General features: G+C 53.5%; 7 protein-coding genes across 7 annotated transcripts; 3 read left to right on the forward strand and 4 right to left on the reverse strand.

Annotated features, from left to right (window-relative positions):
• Positions 1 to 155: 155 nt before the first annotated feature.
• On the reverse strand, positions 156 to 3,483 carry BP01DRAFT_372372 (DUF185-domain-containing protein; the record flags this gene model as incomplete). Its single annotated transcript, XM_025576726.1, has 8 exons — positions 156 to 1,063; positions 1,135 to 1,339; positions 1,402 to 1,671; positions 1,776 to 1,900; positions 2,335 to 2,698; positions 2,749 to 3,150; positions 3,223 to 3,365; positions 3,435 to 3,483. 8 exons carry the CDS (start codon positions 3,481 to 3,483, stop codon positions 156 to 158), a joined length of 2,466 nt encoding a protein of 821 aa, XP_025433605.1.
• Positions 3,484 to 3,993: 510 nt separating this feature from the next.
• On the forward strand, positions 3,994 to 6,254 carry BP01DRAFT_421902 (uncharacterized protein). The gene is made up of 2 exons (XM_025579536.1): positions 3,994 to 4,328; positions 4,375 to 6,254. Exons 1-2 carry the CDS (start codon positions 4,195 to 4,197, stop codon positions 6,122 to 6,124), a joined length of 1,884 nt encoding a protein of 627 aa, XP_025433606.1. The 5' UTR covers positions 3,994 to 4,194; the 3' UTR covers positions 6,125 to 6,254.
• A 129-nt stretch (positions 6,255 to 6,383) lies between these two features.
• On the reverse strand, positions 6,384 to 8,171 carry BP01DRAFT_354836 (Pkinase-domain-containing protein). Its single transcript, XM_025574537.1, has 3 exons — positions 7,556 to 8,171; positions 7,028 to 7,445; positions 6,384 to 6,890 (listed from the first exon to the last, which is right to left on the reverse strand). The coding sequence occupies exons 1-3, from the start codon at positions 8,122 to 8,124 to the stop codon at positions 6,435 to 6,437; spliced, it is 1,443 nt and encodes a 480-aa protein (XP_025433607.1). The 5' UTR covers positions 8,125 to 8,171; the 3' UTR covers positions 6,384 to 6,434.
• Positions 8,172 to 8,415: 244 nt separating this feature from the next.
• Positions 8,416 to 9,596, forward strand: BP01DRAFT_336409 (copper chaperone CCS1). Its single transcript, XM_025573240.1, has 4 exons — positions 8,416 to 8,502; positions 8,559 to 8,631; positions 8,689 to 8,823; positions 8,911 to 9,596. The coding sequence occupies exons 1-4, from the start codon at positions 8,482 to 8,484 to the stop codon at positions 9,432 to 9,434; spliced, it is 753 nt and encodes a 250-aa protein (XP_025433608.1). The 5' UTR covers positions 8,416 to 8,481; the 3' UTR covers positions 9,435 to 9,596.
• Positions 9,597 to 11,133: 1,537 nt separating this feature from the next.
• BP01DRAFT_372375 (putative PB1 domain protein) lies at positions 11,134 to 12,950 on the forward strand (the record flags this gene model as incomplete). The annotated part of the gene is made up of 5 exons (XM_025576727.1): positions 11,134 to 11,148; positions 11,206 to 11,355; positions 11,407 to 11,742; positions 11,794 to 12,858; positions 12,921 to 12,950. 5 exons carry the CDS (start codon positions 11,134 to 11,136, stop codon positions 12,948 to 12,950), a joined length of 1,596 nt encoding a protein of 531 aa, XP_025433609.1.
• Positions 12,951 to 13,153: 203 nt separating this feature from the next.
• On the reverse strand, positions 13,154 to 14,631 carry BP01DRAFT_220457 (phytanoyl-CoA dioxygenase family protein). Its single transcript, XM_025571137.1, has one exon. The coding sequence runs from the start codon at positions 14,510 to 14,512 to the stop codon at positions 13,259 to 13,261; it is 1,254 nt and encodes a 417-aa protein (XP_025433610.1). The 5' UTR covers positions 14,513 to 14,631; the 3' UTR covers positions 13,154 to 13,258.
• A 418-nt stretch (positions 14,632 to 15,049) lies between these two features.
• On the reverse strand, positions 15,050 to 17,741 carry BP01DRAFT_220466 (uncharacterized protein). The gene is made up of 4 exons (XM_025571138.1): positions 17,388 to 17,741; positions 16,782 to 17,091; positions 16,102 to 16,723; positions 15,050 to 16,035 (listed from the first exon to the last, which is right to left on the reverse strand). The coding sequence occupies exons 1-4, from the start codon at positions 17,465 to 17,467 to the stop codon at positions 15,191 to 15,193; spliced, it is 1,857 nt and encodes a 618-aa protein (XP_025433611.1). The 5' UTR covers positions 17,468 to 17,741; the 3' UTR covers positions 15,050 to 15,190.
• Positions 17,742 to 24,667: the final 6,926 nt, after the last annotated feature.

Consider the following 24,667-nt stretch of genomic DNA (forward strand, 5'->3'; position numbering starts at 1 on the left):
GCGAGGTTCAGAATATAGAGATAAAGCGACGAAGAGCAGTCACGCATATTGGGACGAAAATGTCCTACAAGATCCACAAAATCTGAAACTGAAATCTCCAGGTATTTAGACAATAAGTAATATACATTTTTCTTTCGAATCTACTCTAGAATGGCTCAGGCCATAATGTTTCCTCCGAAACCAACTGGACGGCGCTTACCATTATTCTCCGGGACGATAGCCATGACCTTGTAAATCTTGCCCATGCCACCGCCGCCCTTCTCAACCAGCCTCTTCCAGCCAGTCTCCAACGTCTTGCGCTTCTCCTCATCTTTCACACCCTTGAGCAGTTGTTGCATCCGCTCCACAATTCCCATCGCATGCAGGAAGTCGCCCTGCTCCACCGGACCATGAACCTCGACCCCCTCGCTGGCTTCGATGGCCGCCTCAGCCAACGCAGTGAAATCCACATCAGCACTAACATCGACCTGTCCCGGAGCGGAGAGCGCCGGCACGGTCCGATGGTGCTGAATCCCGCGCAGCGAGTTGATGGGCACTGTAGCAAGAGTCCCGTAATCCATAATCAGCGCCGCACCAGAGGGCACGCGCTTCGCCGCAGCCGGCATTGCACCGTCCGTAGCAACAGTGGCGTCCTTCTTCTTCGTAGCTGTGCGAGGCGGTTCCGAGGCGCCGCCAATCCGCCTGGCAAAGTCAGAGGCATAGATTCGACTCTCGGGACTGACCTCGATTGTGGACCCCGGCTGGGATTTAAGCGCGCGATACCGCTCTGAGATCTCGGGAATGACGAGGGAAGATGGTGTAGACGCCTTGGCCAACGTCAGCTTGAATTCCGGTTCCCCCTCGATGTTTTCCTCGACGGCCTTGGGATTGAGCGTCACCAAGAGCTCTCGCCATTGCGGTTGGTTCGCAGCTTTAAGTGGTTTCCGGAGCTTTGCGGGGCCCGTGGGCGTCATGACTTCGTCTTTGGGCGCGTTCTCCGGGGACGGGGGCACGGACTCGAAGGCGTGGATCGGTAATGCGTCGAAAAATTCGTGTGCGAATATGAAGGGTGTTTTGCTCTCTTCTGCGATTGCCACAAAGCAAATCGAGTTAGACCCGCGCAAAACCGCGTATCAGGGTAATATGTATCCTCACCGTGCGGCAGCAACCGGATATCCTCCACCCAAATCACCGGCACGTCAAAGTACTTGCACACACTCCGGTGGCCAATGTCCGTTTCTTCCATCACAGCATCCTCGCCACAGAGCAGCCGCTTCTGGACCTCTCTCAATGTCGAACTCGCCTCGACCAGGTATATCGCCTCGATGCTCGATGCGAAGCTCTTGAAGTTGCGGAATGTCTGTGATATCACCACGAATCATCAGCCACGCCGGATGTGCAATGAAGGGAAAGAGGACTCACCCTCAACATATCATCCATCAATGTCCCCTTCCCCGGCCCAACCTCCATAAGCTGCACCCCGCTTCTCTTCCGCCCCTGTGCAATCCATTCCGTGATCGTCCAGATACCCACCAACTCGCCAAACACTTGCGAGATTTCCGGCGAGGTTACAAAGTCGCCTTTCTTGCCGAAGACTTCGCCTTCGCCCGCGGGCCGGGTGGTGTAGTATCCCCCTTCCGGAGAGGTGAGGACTTGGCGCATAAAGGCTGCGATGGGAATGGGGCCTGTGACCTAAATCTCCAACCGGTGTATTAGTCCATGACGTCTAAAGTGCAGGCTTGGTGCGGGCTGGATGCAAGCTGGGGAGGAAGATGCTGATATCAGCAAAATACTACCTTCATGGCATTAGCCAAGGTCTGCGCAAGTGGGGTCGACCACTGGCGATTGTTGTCGAATGTGGATTGACATCTTCGTGGGCAGAGAAGGGAAGTATGCGTCGGGGTTGCGCGTTTTCTGAGCGCTCGGAGGTGCGTCAAGGTACGTCCGGTTGCTTGTCGCATCCTTGCGCGCCGTCCTACACTATGGGTGGGTCGGAAGGGGCAACGATTGTGAAAGTAGGGTAGTTTGCTCTACCAGAAGGCCTCAAGGCGGAGTTCACTCGAGGGCAATGCTTCGATAGTCCTACGTCGCCGAGATGGAGATAACGCTTTTCTACATCTTCTCCGCAAAACTTCCGCTGCACGTGATTCTATCTGGCCTTATCGATTAGCAACCATTCCAATCGGCGTTGATGGCCATGGATCTGATCTGCATCCACCGAGATTTAGTTTACATGTCTCTGTTCTATCCAAGAGCTTCTACTCAAAATGTCCCGACGCATACATTGTCCCAGTACCAACTCGATCCACAAAAAAAAGGTCGGGTGAACGCCAAAGTAGGTTTAGCGATGATGACGCCGGCCCTGGGGCTGTAGGTTCTGCTGCGGCGCGTCCACCATCATCTGATCACTGTAAAGACCTGTCTCTTGCGTATCCTGATACGACGGCCCGCCATGTCGAGGCCCGCTTCGGTGACCTCTGTTGTTCCATCTGCGGTTGTTGCCACGCGGTCTGTGTGGCTCGACTGCTTGGTTCTGCTCGTTGAAGCCATAGTTTCCATCTTGAACCGTCGGATCATTGGACCGGTGTTGGCGGCGTTCCTGGTCTGCTTGCTCCCGAAGGTTGTTAAAAGGGTCCTTCTGGTTCTTGGAGTTGGGCGCACCGTGATCGGTACCGAAGCCGAGTGGTTTCAGGCGCATCGAGATGATTCGGCCATCAGCCTAGACAACCGTTAGTTCTATACTGAAAATTGGGCGTGATAATAACTGACTCTCTGGTTATGGAAGTTGGCAATTGCACTGTCTGCACCCTGCCTCTCTGCAAAGGTAATTTCTGCCGACACCGCTGGGTGTTGCGTTATCACCAAACAGCTGAGGATTTGCCCTGCTACGGGCTCTAGAGCCGCCTGGATGTCGGCCGCAGTGGTCCCCGGTGCGAAGTTGCTGCCGATGACAACCGAAGGCCCTGAACCAGCCCCCTTGATGGTCATTCCCACTTTGTTGCCTCGTACTGTCGCTTGTCCACTGTCCGGAAGGAGTGCTGAGAGTAGGCGCTGCTCATCGGGACGACGCTGTTTCGCGGCAGGTCGGTCGGTCTGACGCGCCTTCGGGCGGGCTTGGTGAACGACGGGCTTGGAAACGAGCCTAGGGTTCGAGGGTGCAGTGGTTGAGCGCTGGTAGTTATGGATGAGACGTCAATTGTCTAGCCAAGCAGGTTTACGCAACAAGATGGTGTTAAATTTTACCTTGGCGACTCCAATGCGACTGGCGAGGCTGCCGGGCTTTGCATCCTGTGACTTCTTTGCGCCCCTCGCGGCGCCCCCATTAGTTTGTCGGTTCTTACCGAGAAGCTGATTTGCAAGGTCTTCATTCTGCTTTCTTCTGCGATCTTAGGGTGGGGTCAGCCCCGATGTCTAATTGAATACCATCATCTGGTTTGGGCCGAAGGAAAGCTTACCAGCTTGGATAATCGCATTGAAGTCGGCGGCTTCCTTTCGAGCGGCCATCACGAAAGAAGGTATTTGGGGCGGTTGCGGTCCGACCGATGAGTAGAGCGGTTGAAAATTATGATGACTCTGAAGAAGAGTCAAAGTGGAGGCAGAAGAGGCGACAGCCCGAAAAAAAAAGGGTCGATGGGAGTTGTAGTTAAGGTTAAGCAGAGTCCAAAGCGCGGAGGAAAGCATTGATGACTGAGTGCTCGGATTGGCAGATGGAGCTCCGGCGTTGGATCCGCTTCCCGGCACTTCTTCTATTCGAGTCACGAACCATACACTCCGTACTCTACCTCCAATTCAACGCTTTCTTACGTCCCAGCAATAGATCGGGTGTTTAGTCACTTGCCTAGCCCAGAATTGTCTTCTCTGCGAGATGATACTTAGCGATATGGCCATTGGCCAACTAAGTACGAGATGATCGGGTAGCTGCAACACTCGTTTGTGCAACCATTGTTCATCTGTCACTGATGGCTACTACTAGTAGGAAGGAACGTACTTTCCATCCAGACACCTGCCTCTGTCCGACATTGCAAATGCGCCTGTCGGACAGCGTGGCGGTTTTGGTATGGCTTTCTTCGACCTGCCTGGTCGTCGCCTTTCACTGCGTCGCCTAGTGAGCATGTCCTTCCAAGCGGCTCGCGCACTCCGTCTTGACTATTGACAATTCGCATTTGGCTATCTGTCGCTGCTCACTCAGTTACCCTCAGATGAAGTATCTCCAAAATGCGTTCCTCTTCTGATACAGATTCATCAAGGGGAACAATGGATGTATCACACCCGGCAAGTGGGATCAACAGACATCACCCAAGGTCATTGTTCTCTATCACTCTCTGCTATCCCATAAGCCGCAGAAGCAGGTATGTCTTCGCTTGAAAATACGAAATCGAAGTATTAATCCCTTAGGTCTGCCATTCAAAGGCTTACCACTCCTTCGCCGGCATGCGAGGAGAGCATCCACTATCCAGTGTTCAATCCGCGCGACCCGCGTCACAACCCTGACGTTGCGCCCTGTCGGTGGCTGGACGATGATTATGACTCGTCCCAGGGAGCAGCTTCGCCAAGGTCAATTCGATGGATGCAGGATCTTCCTAGAAGATCTCTTCGAAGAGCTCATAAAGGTTTACTTGCGCTAAGGTCGGGAATACGCCGGCGACCCATTGGCCCCCAACCTGTTGAATTGGATGAGTTTCCTAGCAATTGGTCGGCGGACTCAGCGAGAGACTCCTTGGACCAACAGGCGCTGTTCTACTCATCAACGGTGTCTGAGGCTAGTACTGCAGAGGATATCAACTTTGGAGCCGACCTGCAACGTATCAGCTGCAAATACCCTTCCGAACCGAATGCCGACATTAGCAAGTATTTGCAGACCCTACCGCTTCCTTTCGCTTTTGAAGAAGAGACTTGCTCCCCAAATGGCTTCACTGTACGTCACAGCCGCTCCGAGGCGGTCCTCGCTGCCTTCACACCCGAGACTCACCCAACAAAAGCGCCGAATGGACTTCCCGTGATGCTGCAAAGAGAAGCATTTCAGGGAAATCATCATCCAGCAGAAGTGCTAAATGAGTTGGATCAGGCCCCAGCGAGTCATGGACCACGCACGGTCGCCGCTACCGCGTCATTTCGACCCAATAATCCTAATGAACTCAAACCAAGCGACAGCCTTGTGGAACTTAAGGACCAGGGTCTTGCTTCAGTGGAATCTCCTTCGATGAACAGCGCTCTTGGCTCGAATCAGAATTTGCAGCCTGTTACTCGTACGTACCCGGAAATGTGCACTGCCTCAAGCTCCGCTCCCAGCAACTCGCGCAAGTCGAAAGCGCTTCGGATGTCGATCAATCAGATTAGCAATTACAAGCCAGCCATGACTCGCGCGAGCAAGGCCAATCGCGTGTCTGAAACACCTCAGATCATAGACACCGAGTTGGCCATGGAATCTTTGAAGTTGTGTGACCGATTGGAACGCAGCGACAGCCAAGCCTCAGATATGGATCGACAGGGGTCCCAGAGCGAATCGCCGTTCCATAGCTTCAACCAATCCGAAAAAGCACCCATTGTGGCTAATAAGCCTTGCGAGAACGAGATCGATTCTCAGAGATCGTCACCCTCTGGAAATCAAGTGTCGCGATCTATCGTGGCGGTTAGCCGCTCGGCGGATCCTGACAAGGCGACACACGTAGTAGATCATGAGGCTGTTACCGCCAGCACCGCCGACGAGGCTGAAGAAACCAGACTCATCCCCTTTGTAGAAGATGACACGGCGGGACTCACTCAAAATGAAGAGCGGTTTGCGCCTGAGATGAGTCAGATATTAGATGATCAATGGTGCACCGTTGAAACCGACGACTTGGCGTCACTTCTTGCTCTTAGAGATGAGTACTTCCTTGTTGATAAGTCAACTGATGTCCGCCCCGACCGGGGTAACAATGCGATCAAGTCAGAGCGAAGCTTCACTGGTGATGGATGTTTATATAGTGGGCCTGGACTTGATCGCCATTCGTCAACTAGAACTCAAGGCATTCCCGAAATCGTGGGCCCGAGTTCAGCTATACAAGTTCAGGTTCCGCGCGCATCTCGCGCCGAGCGCGAGGCCAGTGACTCCACTGACGAGTATAACTCTGACTATCCTGCGAGGTTTTACTTCCAATCAAGATAACCTTACTCCGGTGTCAGCTCTACATTGGTGGATGAGAAGATTTGACTATATTCTTACGTGCATCCATGAGACGCATGGCCTCTCATGACCTAGGAAGCGAATCTTCCAATACGGTCCTTGCCACCTGCCCCATGACCTTATTACTTAGGAAAAATTGTATGTCTATGGGTCACCGCTCGGAAGCCTCCAAATAAAGGCGCTATAATTTGTCCAAGCATTATCAACATGTCACATCCACGAGGTGTACGTCTATTTATAGTCCAAATCCAATCGTAAAAGTACATCCATCACCCTTGGGAGAGTCGGTATCCTATCCCAGGCGCAGGGTAAACCCGGCACCAGCCTCCGCACCATCCCCCGCCGCCGGCGCACCGCCAAACACGCTCGCGAAGTCCAACTTTGGGGCCTCTTGGCCGCGCTTGGGCGCCTCGGGGGTTTCACGCCGCCTCCGCTTCTCCTGGCCCGCCTTGGACGGGAAGGTCGGGAACATCTCCTTGGGTTTGGGCCGCGGATCTTCGCGAAAGTACGGATGGGCCAGGCATTGTTTGGCCGAGGGGCGCGAGGTGGGGTTCAGCGCCAGAAGGGATGAGAGCAGCCGCAGCCCTTCATTGGTAAGGTAGGGGAACTTGCCGCGAGGGAGAAGCGGCGGGGTGGCTGGAGTTGTTGCAGGGGAAGAAGATGGTGGGAGTCGCAGGGATTTGGCATTAGGGAGGGAGCGAAAATCCGGCCAAGTTTGGCTGGTTGGGGGACCGGTTAGGGCGAAGATCTGTCAAAGGCCGTTGAAATTGTTAGTTAGCGGTATGTCCAGCATGTATTTGGGAGAGAGAACCACAACAAGGACCTAAAGGTAGGGCAACAATGATGGAAACATCGCCGGGAGAATCAAACTCAGGTTATTCATACCTTCGACACCTGATCAACCTCATTCTTCCCCTGGAGCAGAGGCTCCTTTCCTAGCAACTCCCCAAAAATACACCCAATACTCCACATATCGATCTCCGGCCCGTACTTATCGGCACCCAGCAGCAGCTCCGGAGAGCGGTACCAGAGCGTGACGACCAGCTGCGTCAGTTTCGGAGGCGGCGGGTCGCCAAAGTACCGGGCCATGCCGAAGTCGGCGATCTTGATCTCACCGCGGTTGTTGAGGAGAAGGTTCGAGGTCTTGAGGTCGCGGTGCATGATCCACTGCCCGTGCAGGAAGTCGAGCCCGGAGATGATCTGGAGCAGCAGGGTTTTGGTTTCGGAGGGGAGGAAGGGTTCGCGCATGTCGTCGAGGAGGGTTTTCAGGTCGTGTTCGAGAAAGGGCATTACTAGGTAGACTCTTTTGCAATGCGGCTTGTGTTAGATGTATGGGGGATATGGAAGTGTGTTTTGAGCTGCGCGGGTCTGGGCTGGGTTGGGGCGCGTTTCCTGCGGAGGGTTTCGACGTACTCATCCATCTTCGTTCCCATGACTACTTCCCGGAGTTCAATGATATTCTGATGTCGCGATTCGAATAGCGTTTGGATTTCTCGGAGCCCCGTCACGGGAAACCCCTCGGGGGAGTTGGGCTCCAGCTTGAGTTTCTTGAGCGCGACGATCTCCCCCGTCGTGATGTTCCTGGCGCGGCTGACGAAGCCGTAACTGCCTTCTTCGATGTGGTTGAGGCGCTCGAAGTTGTCGACATGGCGACACGGGCCCCATTCGGAGGTGGGGAGTGCGAGCAAATGGTTGTTCTCTTCGGGGCGGTCGGGATTGGGTTTGGATGGTTGTGGTTGATGCGAGGGGGAATGGTCGTTGGAAAGACGGCGACGCTTGGAAGGTGGTGGTGCATCTGTGTAATTCGAAGTGGACTGTTGATGTTGTTGCTGCTGTTGCTGCTGTTGCTGCTGTTGCTCTTCTAGCTGTCGTTGTTTCTCGGCTTTGGCGCGGCGTTTCTCCTCCTTTTCGCGCTTGCGTTGGGCGAGGATGGCTTCGGTCTCTGGGTCATCCTCGTTGGCCCAGCGGGATTTGGAGGACATGATGGGTGGTGATGTTATTGGAGGGGCGACATGGACATTGAATGGGGATTATTGGGGTGGGAGGACAAGCCGAGGGAGCTCAGCTCGGCTACGAACTGTAGTTACTGACTCGGGAGGACTGCTATCACAAACTGGTACAGCAGGGCGCCAGAATCATGATTGGCCGGATGACGCTATGCGATGACGGGGCGGGACCGAGACGGCACTAAGCCCGGTATGGAGGTTGATTTCAAAGCGCCTCCCCGCCTCGGCCCGCATTCAAGAAGAGAGGGTGAGAAAGAGGGAGAAAGAGGGGTACCTTATTTGATGATTCTGTGGAATTTGTTGCTGGTATACGAATTTTTCTGATTTCGGGCCATGACTATTGAACCTTTCCAGGTGGGTGCTACTGCCCTTTACACATCAGACGCCATATTTCTAACCTACCCTTTTAGACCACCTTCGCGGTCCCAATGACCTGCGAGGGTTGCGTTAAAGATGTCTCTGCGTCGCTCAAGAAACTGGACGGTATGAGCCAGCCCTGGTGCTATTAGTCCCGCAGCTCTCTGACCGGTGCTTGTATAGGGATTAGCAAGGTCGAGGCCAGCCTGAAGGACCAACTGGTCTTCATCGAGGGCACCGCGCCGCCCAGCTCCATCGTCACGACCATCCAAGCTACGGGTCGTGACGCGATCCTCCGAGGCAGCGGTACCTCCAACAGTACGTGCAATCTACAAATCTACGAGCTTGCCTTTTGGGGTCAGACCATGCTGACAGGCGGGGGTGTGATTGCCCTTTTCCGTGCAGGTTCCGCGGTCTGCATCCTCGAAACACATTCCACGACTGTCTCGAACAAGATCCGCGGGCTGGCGCGCATGGTTCAGGTGTCATCCAACATGACGCTGGTGGATTTGACGATCAATGGGCTCGCGCCGGGCAAGTACGTGGCGACCGTGCGCGAAGCGGGCGATATCTCGCAGGGAGCGGCGTCGACGGGAGGTATCTGGGAGGCCGTCAAGGCCAAAGTTCTGGGCTCGCCGACGGAGTCGGCCAAGGAACCACGTGGAGTGTTTGGGTCGGTCGAGGTGGACGCAAAGGGTCGGGGCAATGTGTTTTTAGATCGACCGGTCGCGATCTGGGAGATGATTGGGCGCAGTATGGTGGTGTCAAAGAGTGCCGAGGGGCCCTTTGACCGGGAAGACTCGAACACATTGGTCGGGGTGATTGCTCGTAGCGCGGGGGTGTGGGATAACGACAAGATGGTGTGTTCCTGCTCCGGCAAGAATGTCTGGCAAGAGCGGCAGGAGCAGGTCTCCCAAGGCATGGTATAGAGGGATCTGATAATGATGGAAGGTATGGAGGGAGTATCTGGATGTTGTGATTTGACTACATCCAAGAGGGGGACATAAGCCGTTCTATGTATAGCACAGAAGGAGGGGTCGTCAGTATTACTACTACCAGTTCTACCAATATACGAGCCACATGAATGAATGATGACTTTGGAAGTTTTTTTGGAGGCAGGAAAAGACACAACAACCCCAGACTCACCTGACTGGCAGCCATGCAGGAGCCGCTGCACGACACACCGACTAGTCGTGGGTAGGGAGGAAGTGCATGGGTAAGGGACCAAAGATAGATACATAGCTCACTAAAGTGAGAGTAGTATAACGGTCCGACAGGGAGCGAGGAAGGGCGACAGGGAGCGCCATGAGGCCCGTATTTGTTGGAGTGGGTCGATCGAGGAGGGAAGTTGAAGGCAGGAATGGTTCATTCGTTTAAATGCAAGCGCCGTGGCGGGGGAAGTTTCCCACCGCACCCCAGAGTATCATCGGGAGATCTTGTGTGTGTGTGTGTGTGTGTGTGTGTGTGTGTGTGTGTGTGTGTGTACTCTGTATTGTCCTCTTTCTCTCTCTACCCCCTCTTCTACACCACATTCTACAATCTACAGAGATAGTCTCTGATTCTGTTCTCATGTCTGGTGGCAATCACAGTTATGGAATGATACTAATTAACAAACAGCTGTGACAATTCTGCAGCCCCGCATGGCAGCAGCAGGTCGGATACTAATCATCTCCTGATACTAATCCACATCACTATGAATCCAATCAGTCGGGCTGGCATGCGATGTGATGAAAAGTGTTCCCCCCTGCAGCATCCAATGCTGGGATGTGACCAGGATCAGACCTTCTCCCGCCTATTTTTATTCTTTTCCCCCTCTTTCTTCCCTGTCCATCTTCTCTTCCCCCCCTTCCCTATTGCTGACTTGCTGAGTAGTTCCTGGTTGATGGAACTGCATTGCATCCCTTCCTTACTCCCACCTTCACTCTGCACAGTTTGCACGCTAAACCCGTACTTGCCTTGATCTTCTTTCCTTCCCTTTCCATTCTGCATCGGTATACCTGTTGAATCGCTTCTAATTCTTTTCGTATCATCAACGCCGACTATTACCTCCCCGCCGCCCCCCCTCCCCTTCCTTTCTCCCCGAATGAGAGAGCTGTTATCTCTACAGCTGTACCTCAACTGAACGTGTTTGTCGTCGTCCAATTCCATCACCGCCGAAAAGAAACTTTGGTCTTCCCAACCTTCTTCTCCCCCTACCGTATTCCGCCCAGCCTGTCCGGTGTCTTCCTTGCCTTCGTCTTGGCTGGGAGTTGTCGGACGGTCATCACTAGCGGCTGGGTCGCCGCCTCCGTGATCTAATTATATATCCGATCTATCTATCATCGGTCCATCTATCCATTTTCTCGTCCACTAGAGACCCATTGCGCATAGTCTATCTCTCGCTCCTGGTCTGCGCTCAGTCTCCTCGGTTACGGTTCCACCGTGTGATTCCAACCCTGTTCTCGGCGTGGTCAAGGGCACTGTCGTCAGCGTGCTGGACCGGTCAATCACAAGTCGGAGACATATATACTACGACGTGGGGTTCTCGACCGGGCAGCACGCACTGTCTGCAGTGGAATTTGGCTCAGTACCAGGGCGACTGCGGCACCTGACTTTGCTTTCGGTCGGTGCAACAGGCTCCAGTCAGACATGTCCATCAAGCAGGTAGGTTAGATTCTATTCCACTGCGAAGGTGTCTTGAGCGGTGCTCACCTCGCTTAGGAGATCGAGACCTGGGTGCAAGCCCTGGATCACTACGATAACCAAGAATACGATGAAGCTCTTCAGGTCTTCAGTGCCATCGCCGAAACCTCCAAGATTCTTTTCAACTGTGGAGTCATTTACGCCACCCTGGGAGAGCATGATAAAGCAGTAAGAGTGTTCCTCGCCCCACGTCTCGCCCTCAGACTGACGGCAATTCAGGTTGAGTGCTACCAGCGAGCAATCGGGCTAGACCAATACCTGGCCATCGCATATTTTCAAGAGGGTGTATCAAACTTCCTGCTCGGGGATTTCGAGGAAGCATTGGCCAACTTCAACGACACCCTATTGTACCTTCGAGGTAATACTTCCATTGACTACGAGCAGCTGGGGCTCAAATTCCGCCTTTACTCCTGTGAAGTGCTGTTCAACCGCGGTCTGTGCTATATCTACCTGCAGCAGATGGGGCCGGGCCTCCAGGATCTCGACTACGCTGCCAAGGAAAAGGTAACGCCAGACCACGATGTTATCAATGATGCAATCAAGGAACGAGCACAGGTAGGTATTTGTCTGTCAAGGGCAAGAGCTGGGTTTCTAACGTACCACCAGGGCTATACGGTCTTCTCGATTCCCGTAGGGGTGGTCTACCGGCCCAATGAGGCCAAGGTCAAGAACCTGAAGTCCAAAGACTACCTGGGTAAGGCCCGGCTGATTGCCGCGACAGGCGAGCGCAACGGCGTTCCGTCCGGCCCGCTGAACCTGGAGATCCCCCGGGCCCAGTCGGTGCTGGATCATCGTCATCCGGAGCACCTCCCGTTCGCCACCTCGCATCTGGTGCACAAGAACCTGCCCAGCCGGAGCCGTCAGCACTCTGAACCGCCTCTGAACCGTAATCTCTTCCCTCCTACTCCCCCGCCGGACGCAGACAAGGCGAGTACCAACAGCTCCACAGGAAGTCTCGGGACCCCCGGTCGACCGGGATCCGTTCGCGCCGCACCGCCTCCGCGGCTCGACCTGAACCAGGCCCCCGGGCGAGACACTGTCCTCAGTGAGAAGCCGCGGATCGGCACAACCCGGACGGCATCCGAGCCGCGCAGAACAGCAGCGGCATCGTCAGGACGAGCCGGCGCTCGCGACGAGCAGTCGTCGCGCGGACGAGAAATGCGCGGCCATCGCCGCGGGGTCAGTGACACCGGGTCTGCGTCGTCATCGGTGGGCGGCTGCTCGGAGGGGAACTACTCGGGCACGCGGTCCATGCCCATAGGGACGGGCTGGCACAGACAACGGGAACGGTACATCGACGAAGAGGAGGAGTATGTCAGTGGGTCCGGATCAGCGGAAGGCAACGACTTCGAGCTCGTAGACGGTGGACGCTCGCCGCAGCCCCAGTCCCGGCGAGGAACATCGCGCGCCCGGCGCCCCGAGGTGCGCAAGTTCCGCGTCAAGACGCATGCCCACGAGGACACGCGGTACATCATGATCGAACCGGTGATCGGCTTTGCCGACTTTGAGCGGCGCATTCGGGACAAGTTCGGGTTCCGGACGTTGTTGAAGATCCGCATGCAGGACGACGGCGACATGATTACCATGGTTGATCAAGAGGATTTGGACCTGCTGATGAGCTCTGCGCGCGAGATGGCGCAGCGGGAGGGCAGTGAGTTGGGAAAGATGGAGGTATGTTATATTCTTTTAGTTGTTGGTGTCTACACTAGAACTGGACTAACGCGCAAGCATAGATCTGGGTTGAGGAGCGAGGCGTGATATGATTTGACGACTGACTGCATTGGTTGGCTTTGGCGTAGCGATCTGGTATACCCTTGTGTATGGAGTTGCCTGGGATTCACGATGATGATGATGATGATGACGATGAAGTCTATAATGAGCTAGACAAAGCAAGCATAAGCAAGCATACGCACTTACGATGTATACGAAGTAATCCACCTATACTTTCCAGACCGCTTGATTGTCCCGCAGAAGCAAAACAGACAAGGATTACCGTATAATGGATCCGTATAGACTGTAGCCTCGAACATATGCAGTATTTACTCGAGCTACTAACTAACCTACAAGCAGGTCAGAGAAATTGATGCCCCCGCTCATCCTCCTGCAACTTCCTCAACTTCGTCAGCATCTCCTCCCTCTGCCATCCCTCCACCAACCCTCTCCGAATCAGGTCCTGCTCACTCTCCGGCGCCATCCCACTCGGGGCAGGGGGTCTACGATCCAAATTCGTCGGAAAGGGATACCCTTCACCGAGGGCCCGCACAAACGCCTCCCACTTTAGCCCCAGCTGCTGCTGCTGCTGCTGCTGCTCCCGCTGTTGCGCCCCTCCCTCCACCCTGTCTTCAGCATCGAACCTCCTCCGCACCTCATCCCAGCAAGCCGCCACAACCGGCACGACATCGACCCTCTCCATCGTCTTCCCGAGCGCACTCCCAATTTGCAACAAATTCGCCTTCCTCTCGAAATTCCCTTCTGGCGGGGTCTGATTCGCACCCGCAGCATGCATAACCGCCGGGTTGAAGAACACCGCATCACCTTTTCTTAGTGGCAAAGCGACATATCTCTCCTCGAAGAAAGCCACGAACTCCGGCCGCCGCCAAGCGAGATACCCGTCCTCAGCTCGCTGACTGAAAGGCAGGAAGCGAGTGGGCCCGGAGTCCGGGGGCATATCAGAGTGAGCGATGGCGCCCTGTAGCGTCAGGAAGGCGCTCGCGCGGTGGAGAGCTCTAGGGAAGGCGGCGCAGGCGGCGTCGGGCTGGAAGCCGAGATGGTAGTCGCGGTGCGGGGCCTGGGCGGCGCCGCCGGGCTTGACAATGTTGACCTGTGCGGTCAGGCGGTAGGCGGGGCCTAGCCAGGATTCGGCGGCGAGGCGGATGTAGGGGTTGGAGTAGTAGTCGACAAAGGAGGATGGGTCGGCGAAGGCGTGCTTGCTGAAGCTGTTCCAGATGCGGGCGTTGTGGCCGGCACGGGCGAAGTGGTCGCCCTTTTTCAAGGGGGACTGGGCGGATTCGTGGTGGATGATGTGGGTGAAGGCTGCAGTGGTGGCGTCGAGAGTTGCGAGGTCGTGCTGACGAGAGGTGTTGAAGATCTGTTGCAGGACGAAGATGCCGGGGCCCTCGGACAGGATGTGGTGCCATTCGTTCTGGACGGCGGTGGTCTGGGATGCATTGTCAAGCGACAGTGTGTCGGTGCTGTAGATGGGGATGTTCTGGGTGATGGTCGTGGCGTGCGGGTACAAACTGCTGTCGGTGCTTTGAGAGCAAAAGCGCTCGAACTCCGGCAAGGAGGGGGAGTCAAGGGGGATGAGGCGGTTGGGAACACCCATGATGGTGGTTGGTCTCTTCGCGTGGTCTGTTGTTAGGTAATGATGTGGCTGTACAGACTGGTGATGGTTGCACCAGCGAAAAGCATGAATGAAGCCCTTCTTATATGTATCTGAAGCGGAGTTCAGATCCCGAATTGTCTCCCAGTCAAAATCTCCTTCAACAGGTCGACGAATCCCGACCGTATGCACCCCGTATTGATTCCCACGTGAACAGCGGAAACCTAATCCCGAGGCAAATTCATGCGGAACCTGACATGTATCCTGGTAGGTTATGCATTCTTCTCCAGAGTGGATCCCTCCCCACCCAACGACTATCAAGTATTACAAATATACAAGAGAAATCCAGGCCCCAAGCAAGACCCCCAGTAAAAGGCCAGCTGCGCCACGGATTTGACATATGTCAACCATTGCAGAGGACAAACATTGTGGGCGGAGGACATCAAGACAAATGACCAGATGCTGTTACCTCCTTCGCCATGAGAATAACACGGTCCGAGGACACATGATGACAACAGAAAATTGGGGTGAGTCAGTAGAGATGAAGAAGACAGAATCCAAAGGTCGTGCCAATAAGGTTATATTCAAAAAGACTCCCGGCCTGCGCTCAATTCTATATGTCCCAAGTCTTCGCCCCAAGAGAACAGCCCGATTGATTGTGAAGAATAAGGGGAGTATCAGTTATGCATTCATCATGACCACCCCAACATCGGGGCCTAGTGAAGAGTCGGTCGTTGCCAGCTCGTCCGTCTTGTTCGACTCCCGCAGGATCAGCTGGCTCTCCGACAGCGTCTCCACTAGCGAGCTCGGTCGTCCAGCGACAGTAAACAGTATCTTGAGCAGAACGCTCTGCGTCTCACCGCCACCTTCCGTGGGAGCGGTCTGGTGCCTTGTGTGAGTCAGGAGGATGCGGACCAGCGACCGAATGTGTTGATCAGTGGACGCATCTTGAATGGCATCCAGTCCATGAATCACACACACCATCAAAGGCGGGGCATAGTAGAGGAGTATGTCAATCAAGGAGAGCACTTCCTTCCAAGAAGTCAATGTGCCATTCAGGGGCTTGAACCGTTCGGCGCTCAAGTTGCACCCCGAATGGCTAATGATTACCGGTGGCAAGTATTCAATCAACTGACGGATCAAGCTGTAGGCCAGCGCAATCAACTGTTGCTCGTAGGTCACTTCGTTTGTGCCGTTGGCGGGTCGGGTGCAGAAATGCGAGATGACCGGCAGGCGGGCTTTTCTTGCGAGGCTGGCATAACACGTCGAAATAAGAAGGACGGGGCTGGGGAAAGCCGTGGTGGGCGACCCTCCTACGGCCAGCACTTGGGAATATGTATCGGTCGCCCACTGCTGTAACGAAGTCATCACGTTCTCCTCTGCGATCACCTCCACATCAGGGTCAAGCTCAGGCGTTTGGTCGTCGGCATCGAAGAAATTCTCTAGATGACTGGATGCAAGTTGCAGCTCCGCCCGCGTGTACTTGTGCTTTTGACTCCTCTCGCTCGCGGCAAATCTGTCCATGTCTTGCAAGGTGATTTCGTCAGCATTCCAAGCCGCTTGATTTTTCGCGTATACCTTTGTTGCCCTACCTATGTCCCTAGACGCTGTTGTTGTTAGGCAAGCGATACCAGTGTTTTGCTGGCTCACCGGGCGGATCTGATGGCCCACAGTGTCAAGCAACCGCGCCAGTAGCGCATCTCTGTCTCTCAAGAGTCGGCCGCGCTTGACCGCATCCTGCGCAATCTCCCAGACCAGGCGGCGGATGAAAGCGTTCTCCGCCTTGTTGCGTCGCTCCCTGCGCTGCAGGCCGAATTGGTCCAACCGGGCTTGTTCGAACAGACCCAACTCTCTGTCACAGGTTGTGTCGCTGGAGTCTTCTGTCTCATTGTCGTCCTCATCAATATCCATGAGATCAGCAATCCCACCCGCTATTTCCCTGGCGCTCTGCCGCAGGTGGCCCACAAGGTCGCGAAATGTGTGATAAACATTGTGATGGTGACTTTTCAGTGATCGGCATTTATATTGGCGCACAAACCAGTCCATGAACTCGCCGAGGAAGAAGAAGAAAAGCGCATAGAAATGTGCGATTGCGTTGATGGTGTCCTTTGAGCAGGATGTTAAGTCCGTCGTGATGGACAGGCACGAGGACCGATTGATCATAACCAGTGCTTTAATATATCCTTCCATGATCTTCGGATAATTCGCAGATGCCTAGGAGAGGGTTAGCCGCCTGAGGTTTCAGATGCATCCCACTCCGGAGCCGTATTACTTTGAGGGTTGATTCAAGGACACTGTAGAAGAGGGACAGGTATGCTTCGCTCTTCGGGAGGGCACTCAGAAGAATGTGGTGAGCGTGAAGAGTGGATCTCAGCTCGATGCAGTGATCACGGGCCACTCGCTGCCTCGGGCTGGACGTCCAGACCGGCTCGATACTGCTCAACAAGCTTAGGACATCGTCAGGTCCCTGAGCGCGTTCCGGAAAGTGGACCAGATCTGGTGGGGCGAGAGTCTCCTGGAGCTTTTTCCATGACAGGACAAGCTCATTGTATTCGATGTCGAGAATAGCAATCACTGGATTTCTAAATTGAATTGAGATTAGGCAAGGACCTCACAGTCTGAAAGTAGGAGTGAGCGCAGTGCTCCGCATTGGAGGGTGAGCACGGGCGGCTTCAATGAATAAGGGGGGAATGGAGACGGGTGTAGATCACCCGAGACGAAAAGAGAAAAACAAACTTGAGGCGGGGGGGGAAGGGATCCACGAGTGGTCTAGCCAGACAGGAACGGGAATAAGATGAATAAATTGGAAGGGACCGCCAGGACACCCGAACGGAGATGAATGACAATTGGGAGACTAAGAGAACAAAGTTGAACTCACGTCGACGGATGTCGCTTGTCGTAACGTTTCCTCCAAAGCGAAATCGCCTCCGCATCTGCGTCGATGGATTGAGGGGCCATGATGTGGCCCAAGTGGGGACTGTGAATGGTAGGCGGTCGGACGAGTTCTCTCTCGTCGACTGGATCAACGGGATCATGTCAAGGGGGGAGGAGAATCGGGGAGGGAAGGCGGAGGGAGAAACGGAGGGAGAAACGAGGGAAAAGGCACAGCAAAAGGTTAAATGTGATGCAAATGGTGGTCAACCATGTATTGGTGGCAGGACAGGGAGTAAGGGGAATGGAAGCGTAGGGACTCCTGATCGTTGTTCTCAGTTGCGTCTCTTGGGGAAGAGAGTGGAATAAGGACGGTAGTCGACTGGTGGGCTGATGGGCTGATGGTCGAATTGTTTATACCCTCATCTTGAATAATGTTTGAAGTTTCGGCGGGTGATCTCGCTCGGGGGATGTAAAGAAAAGGAAGAGACGACCGAGAGAGGGGGCAGAAGAAAGGTGTCAAAGGTGTCTCGCCGCAAAGGTTGGAGGAAGAAAAGGGAGAGAAATGGAGAGGAGAAGAAGAGGGAGAAAGACAGAGAAAAACCATCCCCAAAGGAAGCAGGAGAAGAAAATCTATTAGAGGAAACTAGAATAGTACCTGCTCCTCTTCCTCCTCTTCTGCTGCAGATGAAGTACGGAATACTTTACAGTACGATTGCCGGGCCTGATCAGATGAATCTCGTCTGATATTATAATTACCGCTTCAGTATTAATCGGTAATGTTATCAGAATTCTCCCATCTTTTCTCAGGTGGGTTATAGGTGCCAATTGTATATTGATGAGCAAATGGGGTTATCAATCGTTCTCAAGCCTCTGATCACTTTGGATAATATATTCTTGTCGCTGCGCGGGACAGATTGTTCTTCGAACATCACGGGACAGACAAAGAAATTGAGTTCACATTAATCGCCTTTTTGACTTCTTTCCCCTCGAATTGAGGAGAGGTGGGGGGGGAGAGTTCTGTGTACAGTTGTAATCTTATGCATTATCTAGGATTGCGACTTTGACCTTCACCTCTATTTGGTGGGCCCCTTTACAGGCCGCAAAAGGGATATTGTGGGTAGTTCTTTTGGCAAGCACAGAGACAGACAGACAGAGGGACAGTAGAGACACTACAATATATCGAAGCCGTACTTCCGATGACTTCTCTGTGCCCCGTGTGAACATCTGACCGGGGGACCTCGAGCTATCATTGCTGGATTGGGCAATAGGCGCTTCAGTCGATGAGAGCCTCGGCCTCGTCGGCAGCGCAAAACTGACATCGAATAGAACGAACAGAACTTTCCCCCCTCTCCTCCAGCAGGGAAAAGCTGGTACGCCTCCCTGGTTTCTCTGAACCAATAACGCGCCACCCGCGTGTTCGAGGCCTTCCAGCAGGTGGAAGCGGAAGCCGACTTGCGCGGGAGACAATGGAAGGGTAGTATTTCCAGCCTAGACCCTGGTGGGAGGCTAAGTCATTGTCCACATCTCTTGAGTGCTGAGTGGTGATCCAAGACTCCGATCAAGGAAGATAGGTAACTCTTCGTCGCAAAAAGTCCAGTGGCTCACTTCATCCCAAGCAATGCGACCAAGTCATTTCAAGGAGGCCGACTGGCTAAATGAGCTGGATTGACCGATGCTGGTCGTATGCATGCATTGGATCAAACATTTTTGGATTTTACCCCCTATGGGAGGAGAAGGAGCGAGGAACAATCAATTCAAAATGAGCTTAATCTGCTTGGATTGACCCGGGTTAATTCTGCCTAAATCCGCTCTTCTGTCCAGTGTCCACGACAGACAGTCATCTGTGTTTTGTTCGCCCATCTGACACCGTCACCAGAGCCTTCATACAGAGAAAGTGAGATACTATATCATTTTGCACTTCCTTATCAACCACTGCCGGGGGTCATCGGCAAAATGACAACCGTGTCTGCAATCCCGAGACAATTTGTGACCTACGACGATATTCAAAGTGTGGACGTAAAGGGAAGGCCAATCCATCCTTGTCAACCTCTTTCTATCGACCAGCCTACTGCTCCTGTACCTTTCTGTACCCATGTAGGCCAGTCGATCTTCCTGAAGTCGTGACAAGAAAAAGAAAATGCCTGAGACAAAAACAAATAAACAAAGAGGGATTGATGATGGTTGTGGTGGTGCTGCATCATGGATCATGGATCCCGTCGACCCGACCGCAAAAAGAAAACAACTCTCCCAGCAACTCGGGTCGTTCATGAGCTGGTAACTGGCTCAGTCTGTCAGAAGAACAATATTATAGTAACCATCATTAATCTGAGAACCAACGAAGCTCAGCTTCACCATGTTTGGCAATTCAGACGATGGAGGTGACGACAAGGGGGTTCAGTCAGCACGGAGAGAGCAAAGGAGAGAAAGAGAGATATTGGGGACGGAAACAAACACACGGACCAAGTGTTGCTGTCACGGGCCCACGCCGCGGTGAAAGGTGAAGGTCGAGACCTAGCTCCATCCGCCAATCCCAACGCTTCTTTCTCCCTTCCCCCTCCCTTCTTCCTCCTCTTCCTTCTCCTCCACTCTAACATCGCTTCACCCAGAGTGACCACACATTCTACTGAGTATCCGGACTAGACAACGGTTCACTCAGATGCATGCCATCTAAGCCACAGCTTTCTTCGGCAATACGGTAATATGGCAGTGCGGCAGTGCGGCATCTACCCTCTTTGGCACTCTTTTCTCACCTCTTTCAAGATACACCTACGCCTTGGATAAGCGCTGTTGGGATGTTTAATATTGCCTCCGCAGACCAAAAGTCCCGCCGGGGCTCGATCGCCCTTACCACCGCACGTCTTATCCTCCTTCCCCCTTATATGTGCAGCCGCATATAGTATATCTGTCAGTGCGCACTGTTGCATTTTGGGGCTGGCGCACATGCGCTCACTTAGGCAGTCCATTCCACCGACCAGATAACATGCTACGATGCCGGAACTTGGTAATTTGCGCTAGCTTCCTAGCTATAGGTTTATCAGAATGGCGAACTCTGGGGGGCATGGATGTGATACAACATCTCTCAGTGATGAGGCACGACAGATTCGGCTCGCCCAGCCTATAAGTGTCTAAAAGGCCTTGGCACATCAAAAGATTCCCCTGGTAAAGGTCGACCTGTCAGTTTCGTGCGCATGCAGCAGGATCTTTAGACACATCTTCACCATTTGCCTAGCTGGGCTGTGTACCAGATTTGGTATCAACGTAGACCGTGGGTATAACTCTTGGTCCAGACGACCCGTCCATTCAGATGTAAGTTACTGCAGCCGAATCAGCTCATCAGATAAATCTCTCGAGGCTCCAGCTCATGCAGCAAGAACTCTCCACACATGATTATAAGTACTGGGCTGGGACCTTAACAACTACCGGTACGTATGGGGAGCACGCTGATCATCCCAGCAGATGAATTGGGTAATCCCAAGACAACCAACCCGTATCAGGCGCAACCCTGGGTTGCATTCGACACATCACACTTAACTAACCACTTCATCCTTAGGCAGCAGCGGACACAACCTAGGTGAGTTCACCTTGGATACTCCGTACAGATGTGCGATACTGCTTCAGCGCGAATTCCATCGAAGCAGCCAGCCTCGCTTCCATCTCACCCTCTGCGCCTTTGTGATCGCCCGGAACCATCCTAACAATATGCAACCAGGATGTCAAACTTAGACTGCAGGCGAACATCAATGTCAGCTGCAAAGCATCTTACAGGTGGTAACACACATCACACTGCGGTCTTTGTCGCCCCGTAGCATTGAAAGCGAATCAGTGGCAAGTGCTGCGCTGCGGTCTAGCCAGCCAGTCCGCCCAGCCAGGTCAACCAGCTGCTTCCTGAATCATGGAGGTTCTGCTGCGGCCGCCGTGGCCTTCAGTGTCATGTCCGAAAGTCCGTATGGTATGGAGTCAGAAGACACGTATTGTGGTTCTCCTCCCAATTGATACCGCACAATTGACAGGCAGACGTGCGCCCCGTGTCCTGTGCCCTGTCTGTTCATCCCCAGCTGGGTATCGCTCTGCAGGGGGACAACGGAAAAGCTCCCCTCGTTTTATTCCAAACCGCCACTGCAACCTCTCGCATCGGATCGAGAAATCCCCGAGACGTCCCAGTGAAGTGGCAATCGCCTTGTTGTCGTCTTCCCCTTTCTAAAGTGCGAATCCCTGCTCAGACCTCCGCTAGTCCTTGGATTGGCCTTTCTCTTCTTTGCTTTTTCCTACTTTGGAGTAGCTTGTGATGCACTTTTGCGCGCGGAATTCGGAGTACTTTGGTGGAGAGAAAGCGGGGGAACGGGGTTAGTCTTAGTCTTCGCAACTATGTATAGCCACCGCTGTTCCTGTCCCGATAAACCACTGGTCCAGGAGGAGATTACAGTACTCAACCGTTGCGATTAACGCAGGTCAATGCCAATATGAATGGGAACCATCGATGCCTCGACCCGGCCCTAGCCTCGGTCTGCTAAGCTTCGGGTTTGTCGGGAAAGGAGCTTGAGTCCGATGCTAGGTAGGGTGAAGCGGCATGAGAAAGGGAGGCAGGCGTGGAGCTCCTGCGGCCTAGATGACTTTCTATCTCCGTCGTTTGGGGGCCGAGGGACTAATTGACAGACGCAGTCCCCAACCACCACCCCTTCCGCTGGTTAAGCTACAGACAACAGAGCCCCGGTCTGTTTCGGGTGCGAGATCGATTATGACTTAGTGCGAGGGTAGATGGTTGCACAAAATCCCAAACCAGAACAGCATAACTCAGTGAGTGTGGGCTTTTATGCACAGTACTTCGTACGACGCCCTTTGTCTGGACCTTTCTACCAACTTGACTGGCCCTCTCTCTGCCGGTACTCCCTCTCTTCCTTCTCCACAACAGAATGATAAGCATGCTCCGACCTCGGAGGTCAAGAGGGGGAAGTGATCGGTCGGGCACGCGCTCTCCACCTGGAAGGATGGAAGAGGAAGCGTAAAGTCACCGGCGATGTGTACCGATGCAACTGCAAGGACACACAGAGAGAGAGAGAGAAGAAAAAAGAGCACATGACGGTCACGCGTCGCGGCAGACCTTCCTCAATGGGGAGCCCGCCTTTCATGATGGAATTCAGGGAAGGCAATCTTCCCGAGGGTCTGTCCAGGAAGATTAGTCAGCCTCTTCTGGACAGCCCGGAGTTTTAGATTGAGTGTACGGAGTACAGGAACAGATTTTAATGTTAAATAATGTTAAATCAAAGCCTCCTCAATTACTTCGAGCCAATGATGGATCGATTCTGCCCATGTAGGGTCGAAGGCCAGAGAGGAGAAACAATAAATAGTAATCAAATTTGACTGGATGACGCGAGACCACGTTGAAATATTCGGGGTTGGGGGAGAAGAGGGAGAAGAAGGTCCCAGCCAGAAAAAGCAAAACAAAAAGCAAACAATCCTTCCGAGGTCCATGCGCCCAGCGAATGTTGTTGCTTTTGGGGATTGGCGGTGTTGATTGTGGTCGTGAAATGATTACGTGTGTGCAAAGTACGGAATACTGTACGGGTCGTGTCGCTTTGTTGTCTATCGTATACTCTGTACTGGACGCTGGTTGAGATAGAAGCGAGTTTCTTCCACATGATGCAGTACGATCAGATCGGCTTGACAGTGGGCGGGCGATGAAAGACTTGGGTGAGGGAGGGGATCTCTGTAGGGCCGTCCACAATAAATACACAGTCGCTGCAGTCTATCTGGCCTTTAATGGAATTTCATTTTCTTTGCTATCCACTGAGACTGCATTGCCCGGATTGGATTCAATGGACTGGCGGGAGGGGCTTTTAGAGTCTATCGGTTGCCAAAACTAGAAAATGAGGGGAGGGAAAAGGCCTCAGAAACTTCCCCCAAAGAGTGGGAAAATGAAGAGAGGATCGGCGGGTGAGCCAAGCTCTGCCATCCCCGCACCCTCAGTTCAGTTGCCCAGTGCACCTTTTCTCGGTCGTTCGATTAGTTACTGCTTCTGCTTCTGCTCTGGCTTTGGCCGCGATTTCATCTCAGGGAGTTCATGTCCGGACCATGGAAGGGGAACGACTGTGAACTCATAGGACCAGAATGACCGGTGAAGAAATCCAATTGCTCCAGGCCTGGACTGAAACGATCTCGACCGAGAGGAAGTGAGCAGAAAATGCCCCGTCAGCCAGTCAATCTTGGCTTATCTTATCCCGGGTTATGCGGGTCCACTGGGTTCCGGCTATCATGGACTGAAATCAGTCTCCAGCAATCAGATTGTTTCTGATCCTGCTCCGTATTGCCCTGCCTCTTCTTCCTTCAGTCTGAAAGGACGGAAGCGATCGTGTCGTCCATCATCTGTTCATCATGCATCACCTGCTTCTTATGCCGACTGTAATGGTAGGGTCGATCCACGGCACCGACGCGGGCGCGGCTCAGGCAGTGGAGGAACAAGTCTTTGGTTCGTATTGCGATGATTCATCATCCGCAGTTCAATGGGGCACTGCCAGTAAATAGATCAGACTGATGGTGATGATGGGGATGGTGATTGGGAATGAGTTCTTCTACTAAGGCACTTGTAGTTTGTCTCCAATATAATTACTATTGTCAGCCTGACTGATTGACGATTTCCCTGACCAACAACCACCGGAAGTGTACGGCTGTCCGTCGTCGTCAGTTGTCCGGCGCAGAACGAAGGGCGATAGGAACCAATCGCAGCCCCAGCCTGTCTTCCATCGGTTCCAGCATCAACCATCAACTCAAAACTTACGAGTACTTCTTACTTTGCGTTATTGTTTCCACCTTAAACCCGCAGCATCCATCGAGTTGCTATTCTCATCGCTGATTTCCTTCCCTCCCCCCCACCTCCCTCCCGCCCCCTCCCCCCCCCAATCTCTAGTCCTCAATTCCTCCTCGCCCGACTTCGGGCTTGATTCTAGTCTCTCCTGTTTCAATTCCATGGGTAACTAGTGATCCCAGCTCACTATTTTCCCTCACTTCTCCCCCTCTCTCAGCCTCTCCTTCACTCTGTACCAGTACCTGCTCGCTTGTGCAATATTCACCCACCCTCTTGTTCCTCCAACCCTCCCAACACCAGCTGTAGCCGCCGACGATCAAACCGAATCTGCACGGAGTGATATCACCTCGGTGGTGTCAGCGGTACCTGTTCGGACCCTGAAGCCTTGACGCCCCGGTGTTTATTCTCCTGTGATCACCATCATCATCATCATCACTTATTCATTGCCCCGTGGCTGATGATCGCCGGCTATCCACACCACCCCC

This window comes from Aspergillus saccharolyticus, assembly GCF_003184585.1.
Source record: "Aspergillus saccharolyticus JOP 1030-1 unplaced genomic scaffold BP01scaffold_7, whole genome shotgun sequence".
In the NCBI taxonomy this organism is placed as follows: domain Eukaryota; kingdom Fungi; phylum Ascomycota; class Eurotiomycetes; order Eurotiales; family Aspergillaceae; genus Aspergillus; species Aspergillus saccharolyticus.